The sequence below is a fragment of the Montipora foliosa genome, chromosome 9 (genome assembly GCF_036669935.1).
Source record: "Montipora foliosa isolate CH-2021 chromosome 9, ASM3666993v2, whole genome shotgun sequence".
Lineage (NCBI taxonomy): Eukaryota > Metazoa > Cnidaria > Anthozoa > Scleractinia > Acroporidae > Montipora > Montipora foliosa.
In genome coordinates this window covers 11422271-11434443 of record NC_090877.1, presented here as the reverse complement: position 1 = coordinate 11434443, position 12173 = coordinate 11422271, and the positions used below count along the sequence as shown (strand labels likewise).

Below are 12173 nucleotides of genomic sequence, written 5' to 3'. Positions count from 1 at the left end.
TATTTTTGCTTATTTTTAGTACAGAGTGAGTTGGCGTTCGTTTGGCCCTGTCGCCTTTGTTCCTATTGCTTTTTCAAATGTGATTTGCAAACGATCCTTATTTTTCTCCTTCTTATTGTTCGTCAGGAGGCCAACTCATCCTTGCTACAAACTACGTGACCATGAAAGGAGACAACGTCATTGTGGAGAGTGGGGCACTGATTGACTCGTCTGGCTTTGGTTATCCACGCGGAAGTGGTCCAGGCAGTGGTTCCGGAAGTACTGGTGGCAGTTACGCCTCGCCTGGTGGACGAGCTAGCTCGGGTACGCAGTATGGATCTGCCTATTGGCCTGACGAACCCGGAAGCGGTGGAGGATATGGCGCAGGGGGTGGATGGTTGTATATTGCCACTGGAAGTAACGTGGTCGTGGAAGGAACGATAAAATCTAATGGCATTGGATCATCGTCGAGTTCAAATGGAGGTGGAAGCGGTGGCGCTGTTATTGTGAACACTTTGTTCCTAAAAGGCTATGGAACAATTGAGTGTCACGGAGGTTTGTGTTGAAAGACACATTCATTAGGGGACGTTTCTAATTGATGGTCAAAAGTAATATCGGATCGTTTGATTTTTTTTTGTTAATACGCTTCGTGATTAGTTCTCAAACTTGCAATTGTGCCACATTTTCCTCCAATCGGAGGCGGGAGCAAAGTTAAACCAATGTGGATTTCACTCCATTAACAAAACGGAAGGCCAACGTTTGAGTTTTCCCAAAAAGGCAAAGGAAATTGTTTTTGATCGTGGCACATTTTCTGCCTTTTATCTACAGATGTCGAACAATTTCTCATAAAAAGGAAAAATTACAGTAAGACAGTTTTCATATGCTTCCATGACAGGGAGCCGTTTTTGCTGTTCCACGTAAACGCAATGCTAATTCTTTCTAATTTTTGCGTCAGTGACGTAATCGGAGACATCACTCATTGAGTGTCAAAGTGATAATACTTGTCCACGGAGGCAGCTCTTTATTTATTTGGTCTGAGAGAACGTCCACGTGTGCCCAGTATTGCAGCTAATTAGATGCACACCGCCCCATTTTGACATTCAACGCGAAGTTTTCCTTGGGGAGAATGTAGCTGTTAATCTTTACTTGAAGAGCATTGGGGGACAATTTATTAAGACGTCAATTGTCTGTATTCCGAGACACTAGTGATGTTGAAGTTGGGGAAAAAAGCGAGAGGACATTTCGTTTCGCTCATGGAAATGTGCATGCACCTAATTAGGGGTAATCCTGGGCATATCTTGGTTCATCGGTTACAGTTTTTCGGTTTCTAGTTGCAACTGTTGCTTTGCAACTGTTTTGTGTAAAAAAAACCGCTTAACGTGCAAACAAACAGGTTACTGCGAAAAATGTACTAGAGGTTTCCATTAACACGGGCACCCAAAAATGAGTCCGAGAAATCAGTTGGTCCAAATTCATATGTTAAATATCGTATCTTGATAGGGTCCCAGCGACGAGGGAGCTGGCTCAGGGGGACGCATAGCAGTGTACCTTACAGAGTACTTCATCTTTGGAGGTGTTTTGAGTGCCCTAGGGGGAACAAGCGATAGAAATCACCATGGAAGTCCAGGAACAGTTTTTGTCAATGTGACCGTGGGTGAAGAGCCTCACCGAATGTTGCAGATTGATAACTATAACAGAGGTGATCTTCCTGTCACACTAGCAGAATCAAGCACTACGGTATATGAATTTGAAAGAATTCATCTTGTGCGAAGGGGACATTAACTATGAAGCAGGTATCTGAAAACTTAAAGATTTATTCCACAAGCGAGCGCGGTGTTGAATAGCCAACGAGGTCTGAAGCGCCGACTAAGCTTCAGCCAATCACTTAGGGTGGGCATGCTAATGTCTCAAAATCCTCCGTGAATTGAAGTCCCTTCTTATGCAAGCTGCTGGCAGGGGAGGAGGGTTTTGAATTCCAGTGGTAAAGGCTCTCCCCTTTAAACATTGTGTCCCGGAATCGATTAGTGTACTCGACGCACGGTGTGGGTTTGTTTTGGTTTATCTCAGCCCGGTAGCACACACTTTTCCATTCGCATTAAAATCCCGCCGGCTTGCTTTAATTTGACATGATTTGATTTGATTAAGGTCGGTGCCTACTAATTCAGAGGTATTTTTGCGCGGTTTACTGAATATGCGGGAAAAGCAGATCTTAACAAGTGTTATTGAATCCAAAAAGAAATTTGGGGGTAACCACGCATTTTTCGAAGATAATTAATCAACAATATTTGTAAAAAGCTTTACAAAGCTATCTATTCCAAATTGAAGCTTAATTATCTCTGAAAAATGAATGGTTACTGCCAATTTTCTTTTTGGATACCAAGAGCACTTGCTAAGTTCTGCTTATTCCGCAAAGTTTTGAACCGCGCAAAAATATCCCGGTATAATAAGCGCCACCCATAGGAAATCCGAGTATCTCGAGATGCGCAGAACGTATGCGCAATAACAATAGTAGGCACCGTCCTTAAATCTCCCCATTTAGTAAAGCACTTTCCGTGGTTCTATAAGCTAGAGACTTGGATATTTAAGTAATATATTATTATTGAAAGTTTTCCTTCTCTTTTTGTTTGAGAACTGTGCTGATACCATTTTGTTACTAAGTCCCCATACTGTTAAATAGCTTGTTCCTATCTATACGTAGGTTTAATTTTCCTTGTACTAGTTTAAATTTTTTCCCGCCATTTATTTTGCTATGTCGGGGTCCAACTGGAAAGCCTACTCGGGCCACTGCACACATATGAAATCATATGAAATCTCATCTACCTTACATTTCTTTGTTTGCGACATATTTTGTTTGTGTACATTATTGTTCACAGTGTGAATTAATAAAGAAATCAAATCAATCAAAGTGAAAAAACCAAGTGTCAGAGTGCTTGGTACGCGCCAAGCGACGTATACGAATAGTTATTAATTAATGATCTGAAAAACAGCGCATTTTTTTTGCAAGGTCTGTGTGTCGACGAGCTATTTTCAATTACTACTATTAATATGGTAAATAAATTTCTTAGGTTTCTGGACAGGTCGTTGAAATGTTTATCACAAAAGTAACTGGCGACAAAACGGGCACATTACGTGCGTTACCAAGTACCCGGATATATGTAGTTCGCTCCCGAGGCCCCTGTTAACTATCCAACAATGCGACCCAGGAGGGGCAAGTTCTTCTCCCCGGTTCGTTACTACGCTACGCCGGCACCGGTTCTCCGGCCTTGCAGCAGATGGTGATGAATTCATGGCATCGAAGTGGTTGAAAATCTTTATAATGTGAATGTCATGTTCTCAGTGAGAAAGGCGCATCGGCTTGTGTCACATGCAACGCTCTCGCCAAAACCCCTTACGTGGGCCTACTGGTTTAAAAAAGCTTCAAATGGTCTCTTGGTGCGATACTAAACATTCAAAGCTTAACGCAGAATGTGTCAGCGAGAGCAGTAAATCTTCACTTGTTTGAGGCCGCCCTGGAATACACTGGCTCCGTAAAAGCAGATGCAGTAAAGATATTCACTGATTATTTCAGTATCGAGTTTGACGCCACCACCGATGGTTCGGGTCTTGGTTGGAATGCTGGACAGGGGCCTGGAAGAAGAACGGGCTGTTCCTCTGTAGCAGGGGCTGGCCACGGTGGAACCGGAGGTAGTGGATATGGAGTGGATGTGGCTCCTGTTCTAACAATGGAGTATGCTAGTATTTGGCTTGCCTCGCGCACATACATATATAATAATTACCTATGATTAATAGCATTCGCATGCTACCTACTCTAAAGCACTTTTGCATCGTTGAAAAATTGTGGACGACTTTGCTTGGGTGGTTGTGGTGCGAACTGCACTCTTGCAGTCACCATTATCATAATCATATTTGAATGATCCGTGGAATATACAGAGGACACTTATGCGAGATCATTATGATAAATAGATCATACACCGGACTTCGTGCCCTACTCTTTTTGAACACTGGTTGGGTTCTTCCATGCCTAACACAAGTGTTACGAGACGACATGGATCGTTAACGGTCCCCCTTAGTTTCCATTAGATGCATAGTTGACCGCAGAACTTCCCAAGAAGAAATTCCTCGTTTCAAGGCCTGGAAAAAGCCATAAGCAATTAAAAAATTTGCGAACGGAACTTTTGGCTCGCTGCTGCCTTGTGCAAACGTTTATTGCGATTTTATAATTCTGCAGAATCCACTCACATTCAACGCCATGTACCGAATGTCCTCTTGGCTTCCGTCAATCGAGTAAAAAGGAAGATATTGAGTTTCGCACCCTGTGAACAAAGATGTTGATTGGTCGTCCCTTTTTGGTAAACATTCAAAAAATGTCACCCGCAATTAGTAACGTACCGACCATTACTTGGCTGATTCCTCAGAATCTGTAGCTCCGTAACCTTCAATCCCTTTTGCATCAGTTGAGAATCGTCAACAATTGTCTTACCAACCATAGTATTCAATGAACCAGGTTAGCGCGGGACCATCGGGTCATCTCTAAGCTTCTTTCGGCTTGAATTTGGAACTTTGATTGATGGAAGCCAAACCGCAGTTTGGCAGTTGGCACTTGAAGAATTGTGAAAAGCGCAGACGCCGCTTATGTCCAGAAATGTTCCTAATTAGATGCATGCCCAATTTTGACATCCAAAACGAAGTGTCAATGCAGAGATTTATGAAAGTCACTTAATTTCTTTCATTTCAGGAAGTTATTACGAAAACGCTTGTACTGCTGAACAGGCTGGAATGGTGGTGGTGTAAGTTCTGCTTCCGGTGGAGGCGTTTACATGTAAATGTGGAGAAACTCTTCGAGCTTGACGGATGGATGAAAGCAAATGGAATAAATGGCGATTCTGGCGGAGGTGGGGCTAGCGGTGGAACTGTGCGAGCTGTTGGAAGACATTTTGAAGGTGAGTCAAAAATTTCACTTAACAATAAGTGGTCTGGGGCAGAGGTTTTTTTTTTGGAAGTTATTCAAAGGACGTCCTACTAGAAAAAAGGACAAAATGCAACAAACATGTAAAGAATTAACCTCTTGAACATAGTTACCCGTTCTCAAACATTTGTAAAGCAGTTTTTGCTCGTTTACTCTTTAGGGCACGGCCACGTTGTTGTCAAAGGAGGAACAGGTAGCTACCGATCTGAATGTTGCAGTTCTTACTGTAGGTGGCATCGGCACTACTATGGTGGCGGGGGAGGTGGGGGACACCTCGGTCTGTTTTCTCCCGACCACATTAGACGAGACATCTTACGGAACAGGGATATATCCGGTGGTGCTTCACGAGGTGGTAGTCGTGGTCGCAACGGGCAAATTTGTTTGGACGATCTCCACTGTAGTGGTCACGGAACATTTTCAAGTCAACAAAGGACATGCGCGTGTGATGCAGGATATTATGGGGTGAATTGCGCGTACAAGTGTGACGCATCGATCACTTGTCTTGGTAACGGACAATGCTCTGCTAGTGGGGGATGCGCCTGTGATCCTGGTTACGTCGGATATCGATGCGAACATCGTTGTAACACAACGCGTGATTGTCATAGTAACGGTCGGTGTAGCGTGACAGGCAAGTGCGTGTGCGACCCTTGTTTCACCGGAGATGACTGCAAGTTCGAATGTTCTGGAAATGGAGACTGTATCGGAAAGAGATGCAAATGCAATGCATGCTACATTGGCACTCACTGTCATTCTTTATGTTCTGGACACGGCTCGTGCAGAAATGACTCATGCGTGTGTGACAATAAATGGAAGGGCGCATTCTGTGAAGTTCCTAAATGTCCGAATGATTGTTCAGGAAATGGCATCTGCAACAGCGCTCTTCTCGCATGTTTTTGTAACCCAGGATGGCGCGGTGACGATTGTAGCCAACCTGATTGTCCTGGTGAACCGGATTGTTTTGACCGTGGCACATGCACAGTGATAAATGGGACATTGGTAAAGTGTGTTAACTGTTCTTCTGGTTGGATGGGACCCAGGTGCAATGATCCTTGTGTTCACGGTGCCCAAGAACCCATGGATAGTGGATTATGCAAGTGCGATCAATGCTGGGCGGGAAAGGGTTGCGACGCTCTTTGTATGGGCAGAGGAACGTGCTCCCATTCTGGCATCTGTGTTTGCGATCCTCTGCAAGGTTGGCGTGGAGACGTGTGCCAAATTCCTGGGTGTCCTGGAATCGGCCTGGATTGCACAGGTCACGGCGACTGCAACAGCGCTACTCATAAATGCACTTGTAACCCTGGATGGGCTGGAGTGGCGTGTGAAATCCCAGACTGCCCTGGTGCACCGGATTGTTACAACCGCGGATATTGCAACGCTTCGATAGATCCCCCGGAATGCCAAAACTGCAGCAAAGGCTGGATGGGTCCCGCATGCGCAGATCCGTGTAAGTTTGGAGAGCAAATTCCCATGGACAGTGGGCAATGCCAGTGCTGGCCTGGCTACTCAGGTAAGCTAGAGGCGAGAAATAGAAAGTTTTTAGCTTTGTACTTTTGCTTGAACATTTTTGTGCAAAAAAAAATGTCGGTCTTTAATGCTTTTGAAGTAATAACAAAGTCAACGATATTATTTAATTGGTCATGCGCAAATGCTAATTTTCATTTTGTTTCAATCTCATTTGGATTGTCATACTTCAAGTCATTACAAAAATAAACTACAAAATACAGGTCTACAAGACAAAGGTAAAAAAGAGTGGAAACCAAAACTAGTTATAAACCAGGGGGACCTATATCTCCAAAGTATAATAGGCCACTTTCAAAATACCATTATGGTATTTTTGAAAGTGGCCTATTGAATTATATGGCTTGAAGGCAAGGTGAAGGCTAGGGCTAAGGCAAGGCAAGGCCAAGGCTAAGACAAGGCAAGGGGAGAGCATTCGGTTATAAAACAAGCATTTTAATTTAAGATTTTCGGATGCTGAACATTTCACGAAAGTGGATGTGAGAAGACGGCATAGACAGACTGCTCCTCTGTAATATAATGTGCGCATGTGGGAATGTGACAGATTCTTCTTATTTACTTAACATAATATAGGATTTTCTTTTTCTTTTTTTCTTTTTACATTTGTCATTTCCTGTAGGTGTTGGTTGCGATAGCGAGTGTTCTGAACATGGCAAAGTGGTAAACAACACATGCATCTGTGATCTGGGTTGGCGAGGAGATCTTTGCGACAACCCGGGTTGTCCTGGAGACGGATCTGACTGCACAGGCCACGGAATTTGCAACTCTGCTACTCACGTATGCACTTGTAATGAAGGCTGGGCTGACAGTGGATGTGAAATCCCCGACTGTCCCGGTACCCCTGACTGTTTCCAACGAGGAGTATGCAATGCCTCTGTGGATCCCCCAAAGTGTCAAAACTGTACTGAGGGCTGGATGGGGCCGGCTTGCAACGATCCTTGCACACATGGTGAACAAGTTCCTATGGACAGCGGCAACTGCGTTTGTGAGCCAGGTTGGGTTGGCGTTGGTTGTGATAGTGAATGTTCGGAGCATGGCAAGATTGTAGAGAGCATTTGCCAGTGTGACGTAGGATGGCGTGGAACGTACTGTGAAAATCCTGGATGTCCTGGCATTGGAGAGGACTGCACTGGTCACGGAGAATGTAACAGTGGGACGCACAAGTGTATCTGTACAAATGGCTGGACAGGTGATGGCTGTCACATTCCAGATTGCCCTGGGAATCCAAACTGTGCCAACAGGGGTAAGGAAACTAAAGAAGGTACCATAAGGAAGGCGTCAGGTTGTTTTAAAATGTGAAGGAATTTTTCCAACATAGTTCCCTCAGAGCGGGTTTTTGTTAAGTGCTGTAAATTCCAAAGGCTAATTACAACAGATTAAGGGATCAAAAACGCGCGAAGCAAAATACATACACACGATGCTTAGTGCAGGACATCCCACACGAACAAGTCAAATCCTTTTGTTTTTGTTTCCGACTAAATACAAATTAGCCATTCGCAGAACTTTGCAATGCCAACAAGTTAGTCGTTTTCATGAAATAAGTTCTTTCCCAAACCATGTTCTAAATTAATTCAAAGATAGCCTTGTCTTTCTTTATGACACCGATGTTAACATTCTTTTAGGCTACTGCAACACAACTACTGACCCTCCCATCTGTACTAATTGTTCATCTGGTTGGATGGGGCCTGCTTGTGAGGATCTCTGTACACACGGGCATCAAGTACCGATGGACAGTGGAAACTGTGTTTGCGATCCATGTTACACAGGTCGAGGCTGTAATGTCGAGTGCACGGGACACGGAACATGTGATAATGACCAATGCGTGTGTGATCCAATTCAAGGGTGGCGGGGTTCCCTTTGCGAGGTGCCTGGGTGCCCAGGATCGGATGGAAAAGATTGTAGTGGACACGGAAAATGTGGAAGCTCAAACCATGAGTGTATTTGTGATCCAGGTGAAGTAATGACTGTCGCTACAAAATACTTTCAAATGAAACGAATGTATAACCTGCACTTTAAATATACATTCATTTCGTTTCATTTCATTCATCGAGTCCTTCACGGGAAGAAATGAGCCCAACAAATTGACCTGCTCCCAACTCAGTGGCTTCATAGCTCAGTTGGTAGAGCATTGCACCGGCATTGCAGAGCTCATGGGTCAGTTCGAATTCCGTTGAAGCAACCTTATTTTTTCTGGTGTCTGTAAGAGACACTGGCCTAAATTGTCCAGCTAAGTGCGGGGATCTCCTCTCTCATTCGCAAAATAGTTTCAGAGAAATCAGGAGCAAGTGCAATGCTCGAAATTTGTTCGATTAACGAGGCTCTTAGTTTCGTAAATATGGATTATATTATATGGGTGGACCTCACACTTAGGTAACCTTTACATGCTGTGATGTATTGGAGGAGGGCGAAATCTCGAAATTTTGTAAAACGCAAATAAATTGAAACAACTTAATTCATTTGGTTTTGTAAAGAGTTACGGCGGGTTGTTGATGAAAGAAAATCGATTGACCCAAGTGACTTTTTAACTTGTTTTACCGATGTAACAAATCAGTCATTTCACCAATTCATCCTCCAAAAAGAACCAAATGAAAAGCAACACCTATTTCTCATTAGTAGTCTTTTAATTGTTTGGGGTTCTTAGACAGAAATCCGTCAAATTGTACCATTATATGTTTAACAGCATTGTCACTTTGGTCAAGTAGAAAAATTTTAAAATCTCAAACACTTAGTCCAAGTGTAACATCTAGACTAAAATTTTTTAAAAGGTTGGACTGGTGCAGGGTGCCATATCTCGGACTGTCCAGGTGTTCCAAACTGCTTTGGACGTGGTCACTGCAACACAACAGATCGCGTGACTCCAGAATGTACAGACTGCGATCCAGGTTGGATGGGCCCTGCTTGTAACGACCCCTGCGTTCACGGCTACCCCGAAGATGGGGTCTGCGTCTGTGATCCATGTTACACAGGAGGCGGTTGCCAGCTTGAGTGCTCTGGATATGGTGAATGTATCAACAACGAGTGCGAATGCGGCCAGGAGCCAGGCGATGCACATTTGGGAGAATACTGTGAGCTAACTGGATGCCCATATCAATGCACCAGTCCAGAAAATGGCTTCTGCGACATGGCCAGCCTGACGTGTGTTTGCGCCCAAGGCTGGGTTGGGGATGATTGTAGTACACTTGACTGCCCAGGAGAACCCATTTGTTCCGGCAACGGAAGCTGCAGCAATACAAATCCGAGGAGGTATGATATGATGAAAGCATTGCTCGTTTTCAATCACTATAATTAAGGGAATTTTAGGTATCTTCCTACACAACTGTTTATGCAGTTATGACGTTGGTTAAAAGCTCAGAGTAAAGGGGCCTGCTTACCCCTGAATATACTACTGTAAATGGTCTTGGTGAACGAGTGCTCTCTGTTAGGACTCACAGTCCACACTGCTTTACATTCCGTTTCCGCAATAGGTAGGTGCCGTCGACTTAATAATTTATTTCACTTCTCGTTTCCCATTTCCGGTCACCCGCGTGACATTGTTTGTCTTCTTCTAAGTTCTATTTTGTGCTTTGATGGTACTTTTAAGTACACATCAAAATGTGTTAAAAGCGGGTCAGTATATAATTACTAATAACATTATGAACTGGCTTTTTCTTTGAATCAGATGTAATTGCGAGCCCGAGTGGGCGGGTGAAACGTGTGAGATTCCTTGTGTTAATGGAACAAACTATGGCAACGCCTCGGGCTGCATTTGTCACCCTTGTTTCGCTGGAACCGGGTGCAATCTCGAGTGTTCTCTGCACGGAATCTGCGAGAACGACGCATGCGTATGTGACAAGCTTCAAGGCTACAAAGGCCCTGTGTGTGAAATTCTGAGCTGTCCCGGATGGCCGGAGGATTGCAGTAACCATGGCACCTGCAACCAAGCCACCAAAATCTGTTCCTGCGATCCAGCATGGTCTGGTCCTGCGTGTGACATCCCAGACTGTCCCGGTACCCCTGACTGTAATGGGCGTGGCTCGTGTCTTGCACCCTTGAACGACGATGAGGCACCTAAGTGTAATTGCTCGAAAGGCTGGATGGGCGTTGCCTGCGAACTTCGGTGCCAGTTTGGAACGCCAACAAGTGATCATATTTGTGTGTGTGACCCATGCTACAATGGACCTGCCTGTGACATGTTATGCTCAAATCATAGTTCACTCTGTATTGATGGGAAATGTGATTGTGGATCTCAGGGTTGGAGGGGAGACTACTGCGAGAGGAAAGGATGTCCTGGATATAAGAAAGATTGCTCAGGACATGGACAATGTTTGCCTTCAAAAATGTGTGTCTGTGATCCAGGCTGGGGTGGTAAGTCTGTGTTTGTTCCTTTGGTCGTTTTTGTAATAAGGTAGCCCCAAGAAATCTTAATAAACGAAATCGCTTCGTGTAAAGTTAATTTGTTCTCACATTTGCCTTACAAGGTGGATTTTAACTCGATATCCATAGGTACTGTCACCATACGATTTTATTTTAAAAATACCCATGTATTGCACAGTCAGAGGTTTTTCACTGAATGCAAGCGTGTTTCAAGGTCTTCGCAAAATCGTATTTGTGGAAAGGACTGTGCTCAAACCGAGAAAGTTCGTAGACCAATCCCAAAATCCTCGGCTTAACGATCAAATATTTTTCTCCAACGTTGTCAGCGTCGAGTTGTGTGAATGTGTTTGACCACGTAGCCGCCTCTCTTTACTACTGAAGCGTTTCATGGTTACTCTGACTTGAAAACTTTCTATCCAACATTTTGTGCCATTTTAGCAGCCCAATATTGTACAAGTTAAATCAACAGCATGTTAAATGTATACGAGTTTAGCCAGGGTGTTAAGGATGCCCTGTGCTAATTATTTTAGTGAATCTCAATGAAACTTGCGATTACTCAAAGTCTATTGTCTTTCCGTGTGTAAATCAGGTAATGGCTGTGAGGAAACGGACTGTCCAGGTGATCCAGATTGCAACAATCGAGGCCAGTGCATCCCAGCAGATACCCCTTATTGTGGCAACTGTCAGTACGGGTGGGCAGGGACAGCTTGTGAACTGCCTTGCATCAACGGCACTCAGAACGTGGATGATGCGACCGTGTGTGATTGTGATCCCTGTTACAGTGGACTAAGTTGCGATATCTTTTGTTCCAACAGACCCAATGCTACTTGTTCTAAGGGTCTATGTTACTGTGGATTTGACGGATGGCGAGGGAAACACTGCGAGAAAAAAGGCTGTCCTGGTCTGTTTAACACGGATTGTTCCGGCCGTGGAACATGCAACAGCGCCACTCAGACATGCGATTGTAACCCAGGGTGGGCTGGGCGGGGATGTGAAGAGCCAGCGTGTCCTGGTACTCCGATGTGCAGTAGTAATGGTCAATGTGACACATATGGGTACACCTCTTTTTGTACCTGTGATAAGGGTTGGATGGGCCGTGCATGCGAGACTAAGTGTGAACATGGCAATCCTCAACAAACTGATGATGGTTCATATGTCTGTATCTGTGATGGCTGCTACAGCGGTGTGACGTGTGAACAAGAATGTTCCGGACGAGGCAATTGCTCTGGTGATGTATGTGACTGCGGTTTTGAAGGTTGGCGAGGGCCTACTTGTAACATCAAAGGTTGTCCAGGATGGGGATCTGATTGCTCGGGACACGGCTCTTGTATCGCCGCCTTAGGTATTTGTTATTGTA

At 44.4% G+C, this 12173-nt stretch overlaps 1 protein-coding gene across 1 annotated transcript in view; it reads left to right on the top strand.

Annotated features, from left to right (window-relative positions):
• Positions 1-12173, top strand: part of LOC137971442 (uncharacterized) — a 174297-nt gene that overhangs the window by 134434 nt on the left and 27690 nt on the right. The window contains 14 exon segments of the mRNA XM_068818269.1: positions 127-532; positions 1479-1753; positions 1756-1772; positions 3045-3672; positions 3675-3705; positions 4713-4753; positions 4756-4791; positions 4794-4919; positions 5106-6452; positions 7083-7706; positions 8086-8415; positions 9229-9706; positions 10122-10807; positions 11406-12173. The exon segment at positions 11406-12173 is cut by the window's right edge and continues 1522 nt beyond it. Coding sequence (XP_068674370.1) covers positions 127-532; positions 1479-1753; positions 1756-1772; positions 3045-3672; positions 3675-3705; positions 4713-4753; positions 4756-4791; positions 4794-4919; positions 5106-6452; positions 7083-7706; positions 8086-8415; positions 9229-9706; positions 10122-10807; positions 11406-12173 — 5793 coding nt within the window.